This window comes from Musa acuminata, chromosome BXJ2-8, assembly GCF_036884655.1.
Source record: "Musa acuminata AAA Group cultivar baxijiao chromosome BXJ2-8, Cavendish_Baxijiao_AAA, whole genome shotgun sequence".
Lineage (NCBI taxonomy): Eukaryota > Viridiplantae > Streptophyta > Magnoliopsida > Zingiberales > Musaceae > Musa > Musa acuminata.
In genome coordinates, this window is record NC_088345.1 from 33,428,718 (window position 1) to 33,453,752 (window position 25,035).

Consider the following 25,035-nt stretch of genomic DNA (forward strand, 5'->3'; position numbering starts at 1 on the left):
TAAACGCAAACTGAAATATGATGATCGTACGAAAAAATAGATTTACGTGTAAACACTGATTCGGAAAGTGCAAAGCTTGAAACCCGATCGTATATGCGCAGAAAGCAGTAAGCTTTAGAGGAGGTTTGCAGTAAAGATAATATGCTCAAAGTAAATGCAAACCGAGATTTTGAGTGGTTCGGTCAATCTTGACCTACTCCACTTTTGGCTTCCTCCACCGACGAGGTCACCGACGTCAACTAGGGGCCTTCCTTCAATAGGCGAAGGCCAACCACCCTTTTACAGTTTCACTCCTTTTGACGGGCTTAGGAGACAACCCATACAGAATTTTCTCTTCTCTCTTTACAGCTCAGAACTTGGAAGAAAAGAGGGAGAAGAACTTTTGGCCTTTACAATAATTTTGAGCTCTAAAAATCACAGAACAAGATCAAGATTTCAGAGTGTATTCTGTGCTTTTTCGGTGCTGAATGGATGGGGTATTTATAGGCCCCAACCCAGTTCAAATTTGGAGCTCAAAATTGTCAATTCCCGGAATTTCGGGATTAGGTGGTTGCACCTCCTGACTGGAGCGGTTGCACCGCCTAGCAGAGCTCGAAGACTGAGCCTCTAGGCGGTGCCACCTCCTGTCAGGGGAGGTTGCACCTCCTACTAGAGCTCGAAGACCGAGCTCAGGCGGTGCAACCTCCTGACTAAGGCGGTTGCACCGCTCAGCCAGTGCTCGGAGACCGAGCCCAAGCGGTGCCACCTCCTATCATGGGAGGTTGCACTGCCCAGTCTCGCTCGGAGACTGAGCCTAGGCGGTGCCACCGCTTGGCTAGAGCGGTTGCACCTCCCAGTCTCGCTCGGAGACTGAGCCCAGGTGGTGCAACCTCCTGCCCTGGGCGGTTCAACCGCCTGGCAGAAATCAGGGTCCGAATGGGTTGATCCATTCGACCCAATTTGGGTTTTCCAAGGGCCCAATTGCCCCAAGATTAAGTTAATGGGATCACCTCCCATTTCCAACTTAATCATTGTGCTAACTACGATATCCCCTAAGACATTTACTGTAACTTGCTCCGGTGCGTCAATCGCTTCTTCCGACGATCTTCCGGCGAACTTCCGTCGATCATCCGATGAACCCTCGGTGATGCTCCTGCGGACTTCTGGCAAACTCCTGGACTTGCGACGATCCACTTGGTGAGTTCTGATGAGCTTCTTTGGAAAGCTCATGGACTTCTCGGATTTGTTCCTAGAGAACCTCCGATGACTGTCCGAACTTCCGTCGAACTCTCGAACTCCCAACGTGATCATTGTCTTGACTCCGGCGCAACTCCTGCTGCATGTCTTACTTTTATCCTAGTTAATCCTACACACTTATCTCAACATATGGATTAGATAACAAATGACAATTGACTTTATCATCAAAATCTGAGATTCAACAAGGAGGTGGTACCGTCAGGACCCCGGAATTCCGGGAGATGACAGTTTTGAGCTCTAAATTCAAACTGGTTTTGGGCCTATAAATATCCCTCTCATCCCTGGTTAATTTATACAAGCACAGAGAGATTAAAAGAGAGAAAACGCTACTATAATCTCTAGAATTTCCCTCCTCTAGCTTAAGTGTTAGAATTCTGTTTAAGAGAGGAGAGTGAGTGCTTGTAAGGGTTGTCTCCTAAACCCGATAAAAGGAGAAGAGGGGTGTAAGAAGGAGGTTGATCTTTGCCTAGTAAACGAAGATCATTAGTGGATGCCGGTGGCCTCGATGGAAGAGGAATCAGAGGAGTGGATGTAGGTCACGATTGACCGAACCACTATAAACTCCCGTCTTCTCTGGTTTGCATTTTGTTTTCGGCTATTAACTTACTACAAACCCCTTCAATAGCTTACTACCTTCAATACATTTACATATGCTTTCAAGCTAAGTTTCCAAAATCGGTTTTACGTCGGAAACGATTTTTATCATACGAGAGATTTGATGAAGTTGACATATTTATCCGCTGTACTAACTCAACCCCCACCCCTGTTAGTTCTCTTGATCCTAACAATTGGTATCAGATCCTGGTTTTTCTTATTTCGGATTTACACCCGAGAGAAATGGCTCTTCATGGCTTTCAAGAGGGCTTATCGGTTGTTTGTCCACCGTTGTTTAACTGATTGGACTACACTAATTGGAAAACTCGAATGAGAGTTTTCTTGATTTCTATGAATTTAGATTTATGGAATATTATTAAAAATAATTTTCAACTTCCCTCTAAATCGATGAACGAATGGTTGGATTTGGAGAAGAAATATTTATCTTTAAACACAAAGGGTACGAATGCCTTATTTTGCGCTTTGGACAAAAATGAGTTCAATCGAATTTCTATATGCGAAACGGCTTTTGTTATTTAGCAAACACTTGAAATCACACACGAGGGAACTAGTAGAGTCAAAGACTCGAAAGTTAATAATTTATTACATGATTTTAAGCTTTTTTTGAATGCAACCAAGCGAGACTATAGGTGACATGTACACCTGTTTCACGGATGTCGTCAATAATCTAAGAGTTCTTGGTAAATCTTTTTCGAATTTTGATCTCATAAGCAAGATCTTAAGATCCCTTCTAAAAAGGTGGGATCCTAAAATAACCGCAATACAAGAAACAAAAGATTTAAATATTTTTTTACTTGAAAAACTAATTGGTTCATTGATGACATATGAAATGGTGCACAATGCACATGATGAACATGATGAACAAAATCACCTTCCAAAGAACAAGAAGGATTTGGGACATAGAACATTTGAAGACCACTCGAGCATAAGCTCAAGTGATGGTGAACAAGAACTACTCACTAAGAAATTTAAAAAATTAATGAAACGAGAATTGAAGAACAAAAAGAACGGAACTACTTGCTTTCAACGCAAGAAGAAGAACAGAAAGTGGGATGAATCGAGCTCCTCCGAAAACGGGGAGAAAATCAAGAAAGGCGAGGTGGCAAACTATGCCTTAACGACATTCAACGATGAGGTAGTCAAAACTCCCTTAATTTATTTCGAAATTACATGATGCTTTTCTTAATGCATTTTCTTTTTTAGCATAGAATTAATTTTCTTGAAAATTACATGTTTAAAAAAAATATGAAAATGCAAAAATTATGATCATGCTAGTAGTTTTGAAATTAATCATAAAAAATACATATTTTATGATAAACAAACAAAATGATTTTGATTAAAAATATGAAATCATGCTATATGTGGTTAAGAAGTAATGATGTGTATCATGTTGATTTCCATTGTTATTTCTCGATTTTGATTAAATAAAATCATGTTTGAAGAAATGCATAATGATGTAATATTAAACATTTTAATACCATGATTAACAATTTATGCATAAGATTTTAAGTTATACATGATGATAAGCATGTGTTATTTTCATGAGTGTATTTGAAAAACATATGGTAAAAATGTGCCCGAATGCATGAACTTGTTAAGATTATTTTTCGGACTTTCTTGATTCAATGATCAAATCACTTAATTGCCATGATGATTTTACACTATTACATGTTGGAAATTAAGTGTTTTGAATACAAAAAATTTGCATAACAATGAGCATGTTTTATCTTCATAATTGAATTTGAAAATCTATAGCAAAACCATGTTCGAATGCATGAAAGTGTTAAATTTTATTTTCAGATTTTCTTGATCCCAACAATTCATTTTTGAGAATCTATTGATCTTGAAGGTTTTATGACGAAATTCATTTTTCGATCCTAAACGTTGATGCATGTTTCTATTAACATAAATGAAAAAGCATGCTAACATGAAATCAATCACTTAAAATGAAATATTTAAAAAAGGGAAATATATTATCAATGAAATCATAAATCTACTTATGTTATGAATTTTATGAACCATAAAAATGATTTTGGTGATTTGAATTTGAGATGAGTCTTATCAAAATCATGATTTTGATTTCTTGGAATAACATAATATTTCCTTTGATGATCATCTCGGTTATTTAAAAGGAGATTTGTCGAAATGATTCATGGAATTTTCGATTCATGACTTGATCCTTCGTTTGTTTATGAGATGGTTGAAATCTTGGTACCTTTGAGTTCTTCCCTTCTCCCTTCGATTTTTGAATTTATGCATGTTATATGTTGAAGACTTGAAACCATGTTTTGATATCATGCATACCCAAGAAATATTGATTTGACAAAATGAATGATGATTTTTCTCTTGAATATAACTTGTGATATGTTTTTTTTTATGAATCATCATCTTGATTTCTCGATATTCGATACATAAAATTTTATTATGAATCAAGATTTTTTTTTTAATCGATCTCCTAAGATTTTCTTTCGATTATTTATAAGGAGGATTTTCAAAAAGAAATCATGTCTTTTGGTATTCACATGTTTAAATCTTTCATGATATGATCTTTATGCAATTCCTTGTATTCATGAAATGTTTTCTCATCACCCAACTAATTCTTCTTAATATTCTTTATGTGATGATATGAATACATAAAATATTCATAAATTTGTAATGATGCATGCAATACTTATGATAATGATGTACATGATGTATTGCATATGATATGTATCATGAATGCTTTAAATGATGAATGTTTGGTATCATGATCAACATGTTGATAAATGCTTAAAAATTTTAATGTTTGAGTATCATGTATGATATGCCCATTAATGATGATTGATTTATTTTTTGATATCGTGCATGAAAAATTAGGTTTTTAAAATTATGTATATTTTAATTTGAATAATGCACAAATAAGATTGATACTTACCTTTGTCATAATCTGAAAATTGATATCAGGGTCTTCCCTTCTTTTTGACAATAACAAAAGGGGAGCAAAAATTTCTAGCATGGACATCATGAAAAGAGGAAACTAGTTAAAATTTTTAAGCATTTATCAACATGTTGATCATGATACCAAACATTCATCATTCAAAAAATAAATCAATCATCATTAATGGGCATATCATACATGATACTCAAACATTAAAATTTTTAAGCATTTATCAACATGTTGATCATGATACCAAACATTCATCATTTAAAGCATGATTGATTTAAATGATGAACATGTTGATCATGATACCAAAAATTTCTAGCATGGACATCATGAAAAGAGGAAACTAGTTAGCTTGCACAATTCAAGACGAAAGCAAAAATTGTACTTCTCAAAAGAGAAGAAATTTCTATCTTGAACATCACCGATAATTGCTAGCTTGAAATCTCAAGAAAATGTAAAAATGTTCTATCTTGCCTATTTCAAGATGCTAAACATGTTAAACTTGCACTTTGTAATGAAAACAAAATTGCGAGCTCATACATTGCAAAGGAAGCAAAAATTTGCTAGCTTGCAAACTTGCATATTTCAAGAAGCAAGAGTTGTTTTTTTGAACATCTCTAAATTGCTAGCTTGCATGTTCTAAAATGTTGTAACATTGCTAGCTTGCATGATGTAGAACTTGCTATCTTGAATATTACCAAAAGTGCTATCTTGTATGCTATAAAACATACATATCTAAAACTTGATAGCTTGAATGTTCTACGCATGATGTAACACTTGCTAAATTTTCTAGCTTCAAACTACATGATGATAAAATTTGATACTATGTTTTTCATGCAATAAGTTGAACCTATATTCCAAACACAAGAATAGTTGAACTTCTCTTTTTTTGTTGATGACAAAGGGGGAGAAGTATGATGTTATGCATAAGTTTATGCATAAATTCATGATGACGTATTGCAAGTATTAATGATGAATATTGCAATGACTTGAATTCAATTAGAATTCAAGGTTCTATCAATATGGCATATTGATAGGGGGAGTTTGTTTAAACTCCGGGAGTTAACGTTAACTCTGTCATCAAGTGGTTGTCATCATCAAAAAGGGGGAGATTGTTGAATCTCGTATTTTGATGATGAAACCACTTGATATATATTTATGTTTTAATCTACATTTTGAGTGACGCAGGATGCTTCGATCAGGATGAGACAATTAAAGCAGGAAAAATCATGTTGTACCGGAGAAACATGTCAAAAGATTGGACGTTGGGCCGGTGGATCGGTCGACGTATCGACAGAAGGTTTCGGGTCGTGGACTCGGGCATCGGGCCAAGAAGAGCAGGTATTGTGCCAAGGATATCGGAGTTGCAGAGTCAACTGGCCGATTGGGCAATAGGCCGCAAGAGAGGACGATACGCCGAAGAAACGAACGAAGCGTCGAAGGACCAATGACATGCCGGACAACTTGGTTAATTGCTTAGGATTAATTGTCTCGATCGAAGTTTTGTTTTACATGTACAGGATTAACTACGATGGAAGTAAGACATGTAGTAGGAGTTGCACCGGAGTCAAGACTATGATCATGTTGGGAGTTCGAGAGTTCGACGGAAGTCCGGACGGTCATCAGAGGTTCTACGGGAACAAATCTGAGAAGTCCAGGAGCTTGCCAAAGAAGCTCATCGGAACTCGCCAAGTGGATCATCGCAAGTCCAGGAGTTTGCCGGAAGTTTGCTAGAGCATCGTCAAAGGTTCGTCGAATGTTCGCCGGAAGCTCGCCGGAAGAAGCGATTGACGCACCGGAGCAAGTTGTAGTAAATGTCTTAAGAAATGTCCTAGTTATCATGTAGATTAAGTGAGGAATGGGAGGTGATCCCATTAACTTAATCTGGGGGCAATTGGGCCCTTGATAGACCCAAATTGGGCCGAATGGATCAACCCATTCGGACCAGAATTCTTGCTAGGCGGTGGCACCGCCTGGGCTCAGTCTCCGAACGAGACTGGGCGATGCAACCGCCCATGACAGGCGGTGCAATCGCCCAGTCAGGCGTTGCAATCGCCCCAATCAGGCGGTGGTACCGTCAGGGCTCAGTCTCCAAGCAAGACTGGGTGGTGCAACCGCTCCCGTCAGGCGGTGGAACTGCTCAGAGGCTTAGTCTTCAAGCTGCCATGCGGTTGTACCACCCTAGTCAAGAGGTGGTACCGCTAGGACCCCGGAATTCTGGGTGATGACAGTTTTGAGCTCCAAATTCAAACTGGTTTGGGGCCTATAATATCCTTCTCATCCCTGGTTAATTCATACAAGCACAGAGAGATTAAAAGAGAGAAAACGCTGCTGCAATCTCTAGAATTTCCCTCCTCTAGCTTAAGTGTTAGAATTCTATTTAAGAGAGGAGAGTGAGTGCTTGTAAGGATTGTCTCCTAAACCCGGTAAAAGGACAAGAGGGGTATAAGAAGGAGGTTGATCTTCGCCTAGTAAAGGAAGATCATTAGTGGATGCTAGTGGCCTCAACGGAAGAGGAATCGGAGGAGTGGATGTAGGTCATAATTGACCGAACCACTATAAACTCCCATCTTCTCTGGTTTGCATTTTGTTTCATTGTATTACCTTACTGCAAACCCCTTCAATAGCTTACTACCTTCAATACATTTATGTATGCTTTCAAGCTAAGTTTCCAAAATTGGTTTTACGTCAGAAACAATTTTTATCATACGAAAGATTTGACGAACTTGACGTTTTTATCCGCTGCACTAATTCACTCGCCCCCCCCCCCCGTCTTAGTGCTCTTGATCCTAATAGCAAGATGAGTCCACTCCATCAGAATGAAGGACCCATGGAACAACATGGTCTTGCTCTTGGCTCTGCAAGAGTTCATGTCCTTGACCCCTGTCCAAGGAAAGTTTTGTGCCTCCGCTCCATGTTCCATCTTCTATGTCAACTCCCTTTATGCGGCTTGGGTACTTTGCCAAGTTATACCCAAGTTACTCCACTCCTTGTTTTGTATTAAGTTGATGGTGGCTCTCACGCCTACTATTCCACAGGTCAGCCCTCCCTTGAGTCTGATCTCCATATCGATTCCAAGTGTGCTTTCATTTGTATTGCTTTGGGTCACTCCCCCACTTGAACTCATAATGCATCCACTAATGCATTATCTCTTGTGAGATCATGCGATGACTCCTCATCGCTCGCTCGATCCATTGAGCTTCGTGGAATTATTGTTTTTGAGGTACTTCTCCTCAACATATGCGGTCTATTGTCCATGATTCTCCCTCTGGAGAACCGGGACCTATCCCTCCTGGATATCTGTCCTGTTGGAGTAACATCTCTCTTCGTTTCTTTCTCTCTGAATGTTTCAGAGACCACTATCCCCTTAGACTACTCCAATTTGCTGAACAAACTGTGCATTGTTCTACCTCCTGCAAACGCACTTGCTAGATTGTGACTCTACGTCAATATAGCCCTTGCTGCACCACTCAAGGCCTAGCAACATGCTGAACTCACTACACACTTCAACCTCCTACATACGTATCCTTTTCATGCTGAAGAGAGAGCTTCAATGCTCTATAATGCTGAGTTTTGGTCGCCTTGGGATGGCTGCGAATATTTCATCATCCGCATACAAGCCCATGCATGAGTACCGAATTCTTCGAGTTAGCAATTCCCCTTACCTTTGTGAGCTTTGCACAACTCTTTTGATCGCTAAGCTACTCGTTCCACCTTGCATGGTCTCATCCTTTACCAAGCGTCTCGCTTGCCTTGAGTACCATTAAGTATATTTGTCAACGTCGAGCCATAGCTCGAACTCAACCATCCCAACCTTTGTGCGCTACGCATTCTTCCAAGCTTGCTTGTTCTCGTAGTGTCTCTTGCGCAAAGGGTTGGTCATTCCTCTGAATGCCAATCTCATATGCTTGCTCCTCCGAGCGACTCATTTTCCCTATATCTCTATGTATGTTTTCCTCTAAATGGTCGCGCGTGTGCTGATTGCCCTCAACACAGCTCCGCTAGGTCCCCCACATTTGCATGCCAAGTGTTTCTATGTGCGCTTGTCCCACTCTGATACCATATGTCATGGACTTAACTAGTTTTGCCCAAGTTGTGTGGCACCTTTGCGTGTTCGTCCACAAAGGTCAGCCTCCCCAAAACCTCCCATGGTCCCTTAGGACCTACAAAAGAGAAAATGGGTTAGAGAAAGCGCCTCACTTGGGATCCACAAGCAAACCTTTTAGGAAACACTTCATAGACAATGCAAATTACAAACAGGCTTTATAAGCTTTGAACGGTTACATAATAAAGGGTCAAAATGGTCCACTACAAATCGAATATCTCTCACAAGTGTCCACATAACATAACCTTTATTTACAAGGCTAAGAAGGCCACCAAACCCAACTAAAATGAGGTTGTTAAGCCTTCAACCATTCCTCTACATGCTGTGCAAAGCATGAACAAACAGAAAGACATGGACATACATAAGTATTATATTAAACATCTTGTTTAGAACTTTGTCCGTGATAGAACATCCGGACTTCCGACGAACTCTCAAACTCCCAATGAAGTCTCATTCTTGACTCCGGGACATCATTTTGCTTTATGCCTTGATCACTATTATAGTTAATCCTACACACTTAAAACCTACTTCGATCTAGACAATTATTACAAAGCTTGAATCAAATATTGTCCGGCATATCATTGGTTCATCGATGCTTCGTTCGATTCTTCGGTGCATCGTCCTCTCTTTTAGCCTATTGCCCAATCGGCAAGTTGACCTCCATAACTCCAATTTCCTTAGCATAATTTTCACTCCTTTTAGCCCGATGCTCGAACCCATGGCCTGAAGCTTTTTGCTGATACGTCGACCGATCCTCCGGCTCGACGTCTAATCTTCTAACATGTTCCACTCTGGCCCAACATGATTCTTCCTTCTTTAATTGTCTCTCCATGATCGAAGCTTCCTACGTCATTTAAAACGTAGATCAACTCATAAACACTATCAATTGATTTCATCATCAAAATATGAGATTCAACAAGTAAATGACAATAATAGAAATGCAAATCGAGTTTATAGTGGTCCGATAGTTGTGACCTACATCCACTCCCGATTCCTCTTCCGTCGAGGCTACCGATATCCACTAATGATCTTTCTTCAATGGGCGAAGACCAACTACCCTTACAACTCTATTCTCCTTTTGATAGGCTCAGAAGAGAACCTTTATACCCTCACTCACTCTTCTCTAAACAGAAATCACACTTAGACTAGAGAAGGAGAATTCTCATAATATTACAATAGAATTTTCACTTGTTTTTGTTCTCGGTTCTTATGTAATCTGAGCAAGGATGAGAGGGGTATTTAAAGGACCTAATTGGATTCAGACTTGGAGCCTAAAAGTGTCTCATCCCCGATTTTCGGGGTACTGGCGATACCATTGCCCAATCTGATAGTACCACCACCTGACATAATATGGGTGACTGTGTCTAGGTGGTACCACCACCCAGACTGGTGGTACCACTGCCTGACACTGGGAGGTACTACCGTTTGACACTAGGCGATACTACTGCCTAACATAGTCTTAGAGGCTATCTCGGAGACTAAGCAACTAGTAGTGCCACCACTTGGATCGGTGATGCTACCGCCTGACCCAACTTTTGGGTCACTGAATGGCCTTTCTCTTGGTCCAAAATAGCCCCAATTCGGACCCAATTAGCTCCTAATTGAGTTGGCCTAATTACGTTCTAAACCAACCTAATTACAACTAAAAACTACTTCGATCTAGACAAATTATTACAAGTAAAAATACTAAGTTGTCCAGCATGTCATTGGTTCATCCATCGCTTCGTTCGACCTTTCAATGCATCGTCCTCTCCTTAGGTGTATTGCCCAATCGGTATGTTGCCTTCTTGCAACATCTAATCTCCTTTGCGCAATGTCCAATCTTCTTGGCTCGATGCCCGAACTCATGGCACAAAGCCTTCTACCGAGACATTGGCCATTCCTCCGGTCTAACGTCCAATCTTCTAATGTGTTCAATTCTCGCCCAACTTCTTATTCTTTCTGCTTTAATCAATTTGTCTCTCTTGATCGAAGCTAGTCCTATGTCACTCAAAACGTAGATTAGATTATAACATTATCAATTAGTTTTATCATCAAAATATGAGATTCAACAGGTACCACCACCTAGCCTAGGTGGTACCATCACCTGCCAAACTGACACTAGGCAGTACCAATGCCTAGTTTGAGCAATACCACTACTCGGGTTTTTCGGAGATGTACATTGTCTCACAAGTGGTTCCACCACCTGACCTGGCAGTACCACCGCTTGGGCCAACTTCAGAATATTGAATTAGGCTTTCAATAGGCTCAATTCAACCTTGATTTACGCTCAATTAGTCCCTAATTAAGTTGGCATGGTTACACTCAAAACCAACTCAATTACAACCTAACTTACTTCGATCAAGACACGACCGATTACAAACACAAATCCTATGTTGTTTGACATGTCATTGGTTCATCCGACGCTTCGTTCGATCCTTCGGTATATCGTCCTCTCCTTCGACGTATTACCCAATCGACATGTTGACCTTCCGCAACATCCGATCTCCTTAGTGTAATGTCCAATCCTTCAGCCTGATGCTCAAACTCAGGCACAAAGTCCATCGGGCACGTCGACCAGTTCTTAAGTCCGACGTCCAATCTTTTGACATGATCCACTCCGACCCAACGTCTGATTCTTCCTGCTTCAATCGATTTGTCTTTCCATGATCGAAGTTAGTCCTGTGTCACTCAAACATTGATTAGATCATAACTTTATTAATTGATTTTATTATCAAAATCTGAGATTCAATAGTAGGTGCACAAGGGAGCGATTGACGTTACTTGCCACTTCGTGTACATAAGCACAAGCAACCAAGGAAGGAGAGGGGAAACTGATGAGGGTCGCATGATCGACCACAGTGGGTAAGCAACGATTGGTGAGTGGGATTGCTAAGTGTCGGGTGGCCAAGCCCAAGACGAAGGGGAGTGGTCGATAAGGCAGAGGTATGGCCAAGCGCGGATAAAGGAACAATCAAGTATGGGTGGATGCACAATGAAAGGCAATGATCGTTATGGATAAAATAATTATTTCTAAAAAAATAATACTCTATAAGAATTTTTTAAATTTAGGGTACTCAATAAGAAAAACATAAAATTACGAGTTTTTTCATAAATTTATCGAAAAAACTATGTTTATAATTTTTTATATTATTTAAATTATTTTTTATAATTATAAGAAAGTTATTAGTAAAAAATATATTAAATTTTTTTTAATATTATTAAAAGTACTGTAATATAATATAAAAATATTATAACTAGACCAATTCATCATATGGATAAGTCTATTAGGATAAGGAAGAAAAGACGGGCAGATGGCTGAGGGTGTTCTAGTTATATAAAAAGAAAAAAAATAGTGTTACAGAATTTTGAGAATAGGAGACACTTCCTCCCAAAAAAAACCCTTAAAAGAGATATTTTTATTTTTTAAATTAAGATTCTGACCTCCAGGCGTCAGTTGAACGACGCCTAACCCGTTTAATGATTCGAAGAATAATATGGGACCGGAAGGGCCCCACCGCTGGTAAAGTAAATGAGATATTACCGCGTAAGTTTAGGATTCCCGTTCATAGATGATTGTAATTATTGGTTTCCCTTGATTAAATTGGGATTAAAGGATAAAGTGGAATCTTTTGGGTGTTAATAGTTTCACTTAGACCAAAAGTGCAGGACACTGTGGGGTTAGATCAGCTTTCCCCTCGAGGAACAAGTCTCACCTCCTGTTATGTGAGGTAAGGTCTTTCAACCCTCTGATACTGTCAGCCCCAAACCTTCCTTCACATTGAGTTATGGTAGGCCAACCTCCTCTCCTGCATCAACCACCACTTGTTCCTTCCTCTCCCTTTTGCCTCTTCCTGCATGAAGTTCTTCATGTTTGCTTTTGGTTCCAAATCTAGTTTACAGTTTCGATGTTTTCAGATTTATTTTTGTTAATCTCATCAGCATCAGTTTCATCGAAAAGGTAATCGATACTTGTGTTTGCCAACAATCGAATATTGCCAGATCAATTCAATGGCTGTGTTTTGTGGCGGAAGATTCAAGTCTGTTCCATTGTCATGTTCCACGAGAAGGCCTTTGTTTCAAGATGTGTTGTCGCTTCAAAAGCAGGAGGTAATGTATTGGACCACCACCGGCCATCTTTCCCTGTAGCTTTGCTTCGTTCGATTCCCCACCGAGCGCCATGGTCGGTCGTACGTGTCAATGGTGGATTGGTCAGTTTCTCTTTCTCTCTCTTCTCTCTTGATTCGTGTGGCTTACTTGGGCCTTGGCTCTATAAGAACCCGTCCTCTTCTCCTCTCCTCCATTGTAGAACGATCTGGAATAGAAGATAACGAGGAAGTAATAGCATTTTGTAGAGGAGAAGAGAGAGAGAGAGAGAGAGTATGGCTAATGGTTACTACTATCAGAATAGTCCTTACTACTACAACTCCTCTCACTCCCAGTCTCCTCCCTTGCCGCTCCACCTGTGCCTCTTCCTCCTCACGCTCTTCATGTTCATAGGCCTCTCGTGGTACATGGCCTACGAGTCGGTGTTCGAGAGCTTGTTCGACCAGCTCAAGTTCCTGCTCATGATGTCGCCGCTGGTGCTGCTGCTGGTCGTCCACTGGCTGTCGAGCGATGAGCGGCTAAGGGTGCCCTTCTTTATTCCCTTGCCGGAGAGGGACTCCTTCCACCGGGCCGGCGGTTCCCCTTGGGGCGTCGCGCTTGTCTTGGTGCTCCTCATGTTCATGATCTCATACCAGTCCTACTTCCACGACTGCTGGTTCCCGCTACTAAGCCGTTGACGCTGATGAACCAGGATGCATGTATCCCAGATTCCGTAGCTGGAAGAAGAAGAAGAAGAAGAAGAAGTATTAGCTATCCATGTAGTTAATCGATAAGACGAACTTGCGAAGCGTCTGTTGTCAATAACATTTTGCTCTTGGTTTTGTATCTTAGTTCTGGATCACTGATCATTGCCTTCTAACTTGAGCATGAAAACAAAGGTTAAGATAGCAGAGTTTGATCTCAATCTCTCTGTGAAGCTACAGTTTCTGGCCAAGAGAAGATTACTTGTCATCGATAGTGGAGACAAAAGAATCAACGCACACTGGGAGCCTGAAGGATCTGATCAAATTGATTCATTACCAGGCAGATAGATCATGAAGAGACAAGAGGATGACCTATGCTTGGGTGTCCACATTAAACGCCTTGCACCCCTGAGTGTAACTTTTTCCTGAGCCAAAAAGGTGTACAAGGCTTACGCAATATGGCCTTCTTTACTTGGATTGAGAAATGCTTCTCTTTTCCTTTCAAGTGGCCTTCTACACATGTCAATGATTGGACCCAAAAGAAAGCAGAGAAAAGTTGTCAACCGATGCAATTTTTACTTTTCTCTCTCTCTCTCTCTCTCTCTCTCTCTCTCTCTCTCTCTATTATACGTTGATGTAGGTTGGATTGTGTAAACTATGAAAAGAAGGGAATGGCATCTGCTTCTCTTTTCCTTTCGGCTTGGATAGTGATCAAAGCAGCAGAACTTGTGCATGCCTACCTGCCTCCTCGGCATTAGCTATTGAAAAGTGGACTCGGTTCATGGCCGAGGTGGTGAAGCTCACAGATAATTCACATTTGTTACAAGTTGTGACACCTCGTACATGATTCTGCGAAAAGATAACCCCATAAAAATGTTGAATCCTTCGTTGACTAATAAGAATAGCTCGTCGCTAGGAAATCACAAAAATTATTTTATTATCGATGACCTTCTTATGTTCTTCAAGTGTCAAAAAAGTCATATATAGCCGCCTGTTTTGTTATGATTCTTTAACAGATTTAGATAAATTATTCATTTATTTACTTGAGAAGTTCAGATGTAAATTGGCAATAATAGTAATAGTAATAATAATAATAATAATAATAATAATAATAAACAGACCTCCTGACTAGCCTTTTGCATGAACAACATTTGAATAGAACCATAAGCAAAGTGAAAGACAACACCGGCAATTGCAATTATTAAACAAAAATAATAAGGTAACATACTCAAAATGATATCTGGTTCAGAATTATTGACCATCCTTCGAGTACAGAATCAAAATAAAATCAAGCAAAGCAAGTCATAACATCCATCCAAGGAGAGAGGAGAGAGAGACCGACAAATATTTGGTTGAGGAAGAACAGCATCCAGGTAAAATTCCAAACTGAACTACTCTCTCATGTCAGTTGTGTTGTTTCATCATCTTATTGTTCTGCTACTCCCCATGTAGAAGAAGATTTAGAAGCATTTCCTGTGCACAATGGAAGGGCCAGACTCATCATACTCTGCCTTTGCAATCCACATCTGCAACGGACAGTAGCTTGTCATCAAGAGTGATTCCAAGAATGCAAGATTTTGTCAAGATAACCAGATATGAGCATCTATTATGTGGTTTCAAGTAGTAGGGTATACACCTGTTGGAATGTGCTAAGAGAAGCCAAAATGGATCCTCCAATCCAAACACTGTACTTCCTTTCCGGGGGAGCAACCACCTTAATCTTCATGCTGCTTGGAGCCAGTGCAGTGATCTCCTTGCTCATCCTATCAGCAATGCCTGGGAACATGGTGGATCCTCCACTCAGCACAATGTTTCCATATAAATCCTTTCTGATGTCCACATCACACTTCATGATGGAGTTGTATGTGGTCTCATGTATGCCTGCAGCTTCCATCCCAATCATGGATGGCTGGAAGAGCACTTCAGGGCAGCGGAACCGCTCGGCACCAATGGTGATGACCTGCCCATCAGGCAACTCATAGTTCTTCTCCACAGATGAGCTGGTCTTTGCCATCTCCAGCTCTTGTTCATAGTCAAGAGCAATGTATGCCAGCTTTTCCTTGATGTCACGAACGATTTCACGCTCTGCCGTGGTGGTGAAGGAGTAGCCACGCTCTGTCAAGATCTTCATGAGAGCGTCAGTCAGGTCACGGCCTGCCAGGTCGAGGCGAAGGATGGCATGTGGAAGTGCATAGCCTTCATATATTGGAACTGTATGGCTGACACCATCACCAGAGTCGAGCACAATACCTGTGCATATCAGTGATTAGTCAAGTTTAATTTTCCTTCTTCATTAGTGATTCAATAATGCAAAAGAAAAAAAAATTCCTTCCATATATATATGCTGCAGAAATCATGTAATCCTAAATTAATATTCAGGCATCACAAAGATCATCCAGCTTGTAGACATATACATGAATAGCTGAATATAAGTAGCAAATCTAAGCACTTACTGAAAAGAGATGCTATTTCAACTAAAAAAAGTTCACCAAGTTAACAGGGTTCATGGTTTACGAACATGCACAGGTATTCCAATTCCCTAAAAAAAAAAGACATGTTTACATGTCTACTAGAGATGGTCAAGAGAGTGATTCATCAAGGTGAATGACTGGATTACCTGTTGTTCGACCACTAGCATAAAGAGACAGAACAGCTTGGATTGCAACATACATAGCTGGAGCATTGAAGGTCTCAAACATGATTTGAGTCATCTTCTCACGATTGGCCTTGGGGTTAAGAGGTGCTTCAGTAAGAAGAATAGGATGTTCTTCTGGTGCCACACGAAGCTCATTGTAGAAAGTATGGTGCCAAATTTTCTCCATGTCATCCCAATTGCTCACAATGCCATGCTCAATCGGATATTTCAGTGTCAGAATGCCTCGTTTAGATTGAGCCTCATCTCCTACATATGCATCCTTCTGGCCCATGCCTACCATCACTCCAGTATGACGTGGTCGTCCCACAATGCTTGGGAAAACAGCTCTTGGGGCATCATCTCCAGCAAAACCAGCCTAAAGAATGACAGCACACAATGTTTAAAGGCTAAGTCAACAGTGAACTATGAGGAGAAGCTCTCTGAGAAATTCAAAATTGGCTAATGGTTAGATGACAAAAGATGAAGTTAATAGCATTAGGTTTAAGCATTTTAGAGCTTCAGAACAGAACTATATCATTATCATCTTCGTGAACAATGTATGAACAGTAAACAGCCTGAGATTTATGGAAACATGTCATAAAAAGCAATCTTCAGGTTGTACCTTCACCATTCCAGTTCCATTGTCACATACGAGAGGCTGAATATCTTCACCATCTGCCATCTTCTATCTCTGACAGGAAAGATGAATACTAGCTTGAGATGAAGAACTATCCATCAGACAAAAAGGAACAAACAGAAGAGAATTACATGTGAATGTATATAACCAGTAATGGATATAAGTTCAAAGAATTGTTATATTAATTAGTCATTGACTCATTTCCTATTGACTGACACTTTGTATTTCCTGGTATAACTTTGAAAGCAATCAAGACTGGTACAGTGGTAGTAACAATTCTACTGCTCAATACTAATTACTTTGAGAACAACTTTACTAGCCACAGCACAGGTACAAAAGACAATTTATTTAAAATACATTTCAAGGTTAAAAAACAAAGCATAAGAACATTTTAAGCAATAAACTTAACATGACTTGGCAAATAACCTTGATTTCCAATCCAATTGTAAGTAGAATGCAATGAATTATATGGAGACAAAAGTCTCTTCAGGACAGATTACCCCAGCATATAAGGTCAAACATCCTCATGATTTGGCAAATGAGGGAATTGATTCTTTAAGCTGGCATGTAAATACATGATTTGAGGCAAACCAAGTATTGATATCACAATAGACAAAACTCTGTGGCAATCACCAATATTTGCATCTTTATTTTTAGGGTAAATTTCTATCTACAACTTAGATCCAGAAATTACAGAACACAGCAAATGTACAATCACCAATGCAGTCAACTCCATCATTTCCTTTAAAGATGAAGGACAACCTAAAATAGACAATCAAGCATCTGCCATCTTTATATCTGACAGGCACCAAATGAAAAAGAACAGATTTACATTTGCAATATATATGGTCAATAATGGAGACAAGATTAGAGTTTGTTAGATTAACAAGTCATTGATTTATTTCCTATGTGCTGATGCTTCCTATGTCCTGGTACATGTTCAAAAGTAATGAAGATTCTGGTACATTAGTAAGGTCGAGTGCCCAATACTAATTACTTTCAGGATAACTTCATCAGCTACAACAAAACATCTTTTTAAGTAAGAAAAAAGTTGCTTAAAATACATTTCAAAGTTAAACAATGACACAATCACATTCAAAAGCATTAATACAACACAGCTTGGCAAATAACACTAGTCTCCCATCCAATTATAGGTAAAAAAATGAAGCAATCTATATAGAGTTAAAAGTCTCTTCAGGCTTTTAAAAAGGCTCATAGTGTTGGACTGCTACATACTTTGGCAAACGTAGCAATCAACAACCATGGGCATGTCAACATATGATATGAGGGAATCCAGATATTGCAAGTTGGAAATAAACAAAACCTTAAAATGATCAGCAATCTAGACACCCTTATTTGAATCTACAATCTTTTGAGGGTAAATTTCTACCGACAACTAAGATCCAGAAAATAAAGAACATAGTTAATGTAGCAATCGCCAACGAGGTCAACCCCATCATCATCTTCCAAGATGATTGAGAGAAGCTAAATATACTGAAATAATAAACTGAACTAATATATAGCACGACAATCAGATGAACAAAGCAGTCATGATCCCCAAATTCCTAAAGGTAACCAAGAACAGATAAACACAAAATTTATGGCCTTCACTGTAATGTAACTTGATGAGCAATTAAATTAAAGAAGAGAAGAATAAGAAAAAGCAGATGAACAAAACAAGATACGAGAAATGGATAGAATAGAAACTGGTAAGAAACCACAGCTATTTGCACAAACACATGTGCAGCAAGAGAAAGCAGCACAGAATTAGACGAGTATGTTCGTTCTTTACCACACGAGAAATGGACAGGCGGACCAGACGATGGATCGGTCTCCAACTTGTTCTTGGGATCTCTCTCTGGGGTTGTCTCCTACGACCGATGGCTTGATCTCGTTTGTTTTAAGGGAGGGATGGGGTTTGGAGTTAGAAGAGGGAGGGATGGTAGGAAGCCCGTTTAGCGCGCGGCCACGAGTGGCGCACGACGCCCGGTTCTTCCGCCCCCTCTCCACACGACCCGGTCCTTTCTGTTAGCGAACCGCTTCAGCTGGACGGCTCAGCATCTCATGAAACCGAACCCGAGAACCCGATAACACAAAGTATTTTAGTCTTTAGTTTGGGCTCAGAGTCTTTAGTCTTTTAAAGTACAAAGTATCCTTTCTTTCTATCGGAGGCCCATATTTGGCAGGATTGGTAAAAATTGATGCATAATGCTATTCCACTGTTCCTTTATTCCTCAATGTGGCAACTCCACTATAACAAAAAATAATCATTGGTAATGGATAAAAGTTGTCATAAAAACAAACAAAAATAAATTATCACTAAGAGATTTAATGATGGAATGAGAGTTGTCACCAACTTGGGTCCCGTAATTAAAAAAATTTTAATGATGAAACAAGAATAAATTATGATTTTTAGTGACAGTTTTTATTTATTTATTTATTTATGAATTTAAATTATATCACTAAAAATAAATAAATAAATTGATGAAATGATATTTTTGTGACAATATTTGGTGATGGACGATTTTGTCACCTGATATCTTGGTGAAAACATTATAGTAATAACTTAGATACATCGTTAATTTCTAATTAAATAAAAAGATGATAATAATTTAGTGATAAACTAACATGTCACTAAAATTTTTATTTAATTAGAAATAACACAATGAGAATCAATTTTTAATTTTTGACAACCTATCAATTTTTAATAATTTGAAAATCATACCAGAATTTTTAATAATAATAAAAAAATTCACATCAATATTAAAGATAATACAATCACAAGGTCAAATATCATTTTGTCCAAAAATCAATATTAGATTTGATACGACCACAAACTCCGCATCATCTTAAAAACAAAAAAACTATATTGTCTTTTGCAACCTACAAAAGATTGTTAAGTGGACAATAAAAGAATATATATATATATATATATATATATATATATATATATATATATATATATATATAAACTATGTTGTCTTCGGCACTCCTTTCTACATTATTCTCTTCTGCATGCTACATGATATTATAATTATATAATTACATAAAGATAAATCATTATGTTGATAATAAAAGAATATAAAATAAGATGCACAAGCTCCATGGCATTCCTCTTCGATAAACACAGTGGAACACACGAAATCAATGAAAAGAAGCCAAGGTTGCTCATAGGGAATATGATCTTTAAGCTTCCTAAATTTAAATTGTCACTGTGAATTATCAAAATCATCATAATTAAGACTTTGTTATCAGAACCCCAGTGTAGAATTACAATAAATGATCATGATGGAAGTAAGATATGATCATCAACAGCGACACACCGAAGATTGAGAAGTAGCAGCAATTAAGGATCAATTATATGCTTCAACCATATGCATCATATATATATATAAAGAATATAACGACAGAAAGGAAGTTCTATTTAATTATGTAAGATATATAGAGATAATTATATTCTAATTATGATTATTAGTTAATAAAAAAAATTTAATTAAAGTAATATTTATTAGGAGACGTCTTTGTTGAAAGAACTTTCCTAATTACTTATCCTAAACCTTCTACTCTCGCCTATAACTTATAGGGACACATCACAAAAATATAACATCATAAGAGTGCATAACATAGTGAAGAGATTACAGATCTTCTCTCTGTTTCTGAATCCATCAATTATAGTGATCCTATGAAGAATAGAAAAAAAAAAAAAATAGAGAAGAATCTAGTTCTTCTTACATATTAACATCTTAGATTCAATGATGATATGCTTGTAGCTCTTTTCTAAATAATAACGAAAGATACGTATCGTAATATTTTTTTAGATATATTATTATTTGATTTCAGATTCTGATATGAAATTTTTTTTCGCATTACAGACAAACAACATGATTACATATTTTATACTGACACGAACACCTAAAATATATGGGTGAAGAACTAATCATTTAAGCATATTTAAAGCAAATAGAATCCAACCAATCATGAATAGAAATATAAAAATACTTCGTAGTTATATCTAATGATTAATAATTAACATATTCGTTACATTCCTTTTGAGTAGATGAAGTAGCACTTAACTGAATCACTGCATCTTTCAACATCTTTTCCGTACTTTGTTGTTGGTCGACTAACTCTTTCATTTTGCTCTCCCACTTTTGCATTCATCTTTGCCTTAATTTTATGCACATAGCTTTTGACTATCTTGTGCACGATGCAATTTTCTTTTATTTGGCCATGCTTTTCTTTGTCCCGAAACTCTTTCAAATATCTATCTTTATTTATAAATGAGAATGAATATTCCGTATGTAGATTAACAATCATCTCGTTGTATTTTTCCTACATTAACAGCATAATAATTTTAAATAAGTATCATTTGATGATATATAAACAGAAACAATAATAAATTATTCATGCAATGACTTCTTTTGTACGATCATCAACAACATTTCTTACTCTTTTTGTTCTTGTGTGTTAACTCAAAAAACTCTTTCTTGGATGGTTCCTTACCTATGCGTTTTGTTTAACATTAAAAATATATATTAGTATCAAATATAATAACAAAAAATCAATGAGATACTTTAATAACATATCTCTTCATCTTTCAATTATTCAAAATTTGAAGTGTGGCTCATTGATATGATCTATTAGTCGAGTTACTTGAAATCATTTCCTACGAATAATTCAATAATTAGCTAATAAATATTTTAAATATAAGCTGAAATTATGACATGAATAGAAAGAATTTGTCTAAAAATTTTGAGGATTCAAATAATCAACCAACCATTTCCAATGATCGTGTGGAATTGTATTGGACAATTTTTATGTTTTCTTGAAAAGTGGCATTCGCATTCAAGTACTTTATTCTAATTTTATATTTTATTTGCCTATAATGATCAAGTAATATGTCTGACACATATTCTTTATGATTCTTCATTAAGATCAAATTTTTCTACACTTAAAACATAAACATTAGTGTATTCACTGATAATTTTTCTCCCTTAATGTAAATTAATTATCATAAATAATATATTATTTTATATAAATTATTAACTTTATTATGTGTGTAGTATAGTTAAAAATAATAATTAAAATTAATTTTTTTAATTACATAGATAAATTAATATTTTTATTAATTAATTTATTTTCTAATGAGTGATATGATTTTTAGAAAATAAATTGTTCAATTTTTTTTTTATCAGTGACCCATAAGAAATAAATATTATAATTCTATCTTTATGTATAAAAGTAAAATAATAATAAAATAATAGTGTAGTATAAGGGTTCCTCCTCTTTTCCTGGTTTAGGTTAGAAGTAGAAGAATTAAAGAAATAATTCCTTGAGGAGAGGTAGGATCCTCTTTTTTTTTTTTATGGACTTTGATTCATACTTTGAAATATTTAATATTAAGATTGTTAGAATTTTATAATACATAATAATATTTTTAATTTAAAATCTTATGATTAATAAATAATAATAATTAATTTATGATGTTAGAATGATTATTTAATTTATAATAGTCTCTTAAGTTTAAATGAATTTGTAGATTAACTTAATTATTAAATTCTTATTTTTTGATTAACATAATAGTTCTAATTCATTGAATTAGATATATCTATTTTTTAAGAATTATGTATGAATTTTTATAAATTAATTAGTTTTAAATTTAAGACCATGAATCTAAATTATTTAAATTCATGAATTTGAGTTACTTTTTAATAATTAAAATATTAAAATCTAATTTAATAAGTGAGGTCAAATTAGGGGTCTAGCATGAGTTAAGTTAATTGGCCAAATCAACCTATGTGGTTAGGTACGACCCATCACATATGGTCAAGTATAATCTAGCTCATATAGAATCCAATGCATATAGTTATACATGTCCCAACTTATGTGGCAAAGTATTGCCTAATATGGCCAAGCGTGACTTAGCCTATATGGCTAAATACAATTCAATTCATATGACTAAGCATAAAATTGAATATATGATCAGGTATGGTTCAACCAGCACCGGATCCCATCAAAACTTCGAAGTTAAGCATGCTTGGGCGAGAGTAGTACTAGGATGGGAGGAGACCCCTTTGGAAGTCCTCATGTTGCACTCCTTTTTGCGCCCTGAGCGATGGGTTCGGAATTTTCCGTGACCGCTACACTGTCAGTCTCGTGGGGCTCGGAGAGAGCTTTCCGGATTGGGGTCGCAATAGCGATTTCGAGTTCGTTCGACAAAGTCCTGATGGTTTTGGCGCGCACTTGCCATGTCCGATATGCCGTCGGCCTCGTGGGCATCGGAGAGAGCCAACAATAATGATTCTGAGATCGTTCGAGAGGTTTCGGGGCGAGCAAGGGGCTCCGGTCATCGATTCGCCGCTGCGACGTGCACAAAGGCGAGGGACGACGCATGCAAAATAAGTGTGATCATATCAGCACTAAAGCACCAGATCCCATTAGAACTCCGAAGTTAAGCGTGCTTAGGCGAGGGTAGTACTAGGATGGGTGACCCTTGGGAAGTCCTCGGTTGCACTCCTTTTTGCACCCCGAGCGATGAAAACCTCTCCCGTAGCCTCCGAGGTGATGGTTCCGGTCGTCGATACGCTGTCCGCGACGTGCACAAAGGAGAGGGACGACGCACACAAAACGAGTGATATCATACCAGCACTAAAGCATTAGATCCCATCAGAACTCTAAAGTTAAGCGTGCTTAAGCGAAAGTGACCCCTTGGGAAGTCCTCGTGTTGCGCTCCTTTTTGCACCCCGAGCGACAAGCAGCAGGAGTTGCGCCGGAGTCAAGATCATGATCACGTTGGGAGTTCGAGAGTTCGACGGAAGTTCGGACGGTCGTCGGAAGTTCTGCGAGAACAGATCCGAGAAGTCCAGAAGCTTGCCAAGCGAAGCTCGTCGGAACTCGCCAAGTGGATCGTCCCAAAGTCCAGGAGTTTGCCGGAAGTCCGCAGAAGAATCACCGAGGGTTCATCGGATGATCGACAGAAGTTCGCCGGAAGAAGCGATTGACGCATCGGAGCAAAGCTACAGAAATTGTCTTAGATTTAATCATAGTTAGCACGTTGATTAAGTTGGAAAATGGGAGGTGATCCCATTAGCTTAATCTTGGGGCAATTGGGCCCCTGAAAAGATTGAAATTGGGCCGAATGGAGCTAACCATTCGGACCCTGATTGCACCAGGAGGTGCAACCGCCTAGGCCAGGAGGTGGCACCGCCTGGGCTAAGTCTCCCAGTGAGACTGGGTGGTGCAACCGCCCTAGCCAGGAGGTGCAACCGCCTGAGCTCAGTCTTCGAGCTAGACTGGGCGGTGCAACCTCCCTGACAGAGAGGTAGCACCGCCTGAGCTCAGTCTTCGAGCTAGACTGGGCGGTGCAACCTCCCTGACAGAGAGGTAGCACCGCCTAAGCTCGGTCTTCGAGCTCTGGCAGAGAGGTGCAACCGCCTCAGTCAAGAGGTGGCATCGCCTGGGGCTCAGTCTCCGAGCCAGACTCAGGCGGTGCAACCGCCCCTGACAGAGAGGTGCAACCGCTTGGGCTCAGTCTCCGAGCTCTGCCAGGCGGTGCAACCTCTCTAGTCAGGAGGTGCAACTGCCTGATCCCAGAATTTCGGGATTTGATCGTTTTGAGCTCCAAATTTGAACTGGGTTGGAGCCTATAAATACCCCACCCATTCAGCACAGAAATGACATAGACCTACACCGAAATCTTGATTCTTTCTGTGATTCTAAGAGCTCAAAATTGTTGTAAAGCCTTTAAGTCTCCTCCTTCTGTTCTTTAAGCTTCTGAATTGTAAAAGTGAGGAGAGAAAGGTTCTGTAAGGGTTGTCTCCTGAGCCCATCAAAAGGAGTGAAACTGTAAAAGGGCAGTTGGCCTTCGCCCATTGAAGGAAGGCAGCTAGTTGACATCGGTGACCTCGTCGGAGGAGGAAGCCAAAAGTGGAGTAGGTCAAGACTGACCGAACCACTCTAAATCTCTGGTTTGCTTTTATCTCGAGTACCTTATCATTACTGCAAACCTCCTATATAACTACTGCTCTCTGCGCCTTTAAGAACAAGTTCTAAGTGCTGATCTTTTCGAATCTGCATTCAGACGTAAATCTGTGTTTTTCGTACGATCAGCTTACG

General features: G+C 38.6%; 2 protein-coding genes and 1 non-coding gene across 4 annotated transcripts; 2 read left to right on the plus strand and 1 right to left on the minus strand.

Moving 5' to 3' along the window:
• Positions 1 to 13,240: 13,240 nt before the first annotated feature.
• LOC103972881 (uncharacterized) lies at positions 13,241 to 13,642 on the plus strand. The gene has a single exon (XM_009387263.3). The coding sequence runs from the start codon at positions 13,241 to 13,243 to the stop codon at positions 13,640 to 13,642; it is 402 nt and encodes a 133-aa protein (XP_009385538.1).
• A 1,179-nt stretch (positions 13,643 to 14,821) lies between these two features.
• Positions 14,822 to 18,933, minus strand: LOC135619390 (actin-like). Of its 2 annotated transcripts, none has more exons than XM_065121352.1 (5): positions 18,713 to 18,933; positions 16,906 to 17,011; positions 16,266 to 16,659; positions 15,285 to 15,898; positions 14,822 to 15,174 (listed from the first exon to the last, which is right to left on the minus strand). In XM_065121352.1, the coding sequence occupies exons 2-5, from the start codon at positions 16,963 to 16,965 to the stop codon at positions 15,109 to 15,111; spliced, it is 1,134 nt and encodes a 377-aa protein (XP_064977424.1). In that variant the 5' UTR covers positions 16,966 to 17,011; positions 18,713 to 18,933; the 3' UTR covers positions 14,822 to 15,108. The 2 variants fall into 2 exon arrangements, with proteins under 2 accessions (XP_064977424.1, XP_064977423.1); XM_065121351.1 differs by having other exon boundaries at positions 16,906 to 16,974; positions 18,713 to 18,932.
• Positions 18,934 to 23,320: 4,387 nt separating this feature from the next.
• LOC135621265 (5S ribosomal RNA) lies at positions 23,321 to 23,437 on the plus strand. Its single transcript, XR_010490488.1, has one exon. It is a non-coding gene; the product is annotated as a 5S ribosomal RNA (ribosomal RNA).
• Positions 23,438 to 25,035: the final 1,598 nt, after the last annotated feature.

Excerpts from the sequence above, each read along its gene's own strand:
- LOC103972881 (XM_009387263.3), top strand. The coding sequence starts at position 13,241 with ATGGCTAATGGTTACTACTATCAGAATAGTCCTTACTACTACAACTCC.
- LOC135619390 (XM_065121352.1), bottom strand. The coding sequence starts at position 16,965 with ATGGCAGATGGTGAAGATATTCAGCCTCTCGTATGTGACAATGGAACT. Across the intron at positions 15,899-16,265 it reads TGCTAGTGGTCGAACAACAG|GTATTGTGCTCGACTCTGGT; the intron begins GTAATCCAGTCA and ends TGATATGCACAG. Across the intron at positions 15,175-15,284 it reads CTCTTAGCACATTCCAACAG|ATGTGGATTGCAAAGGCAGA; the intron begins GTGTATACCCTA and ends TGTCCGTTGCAG.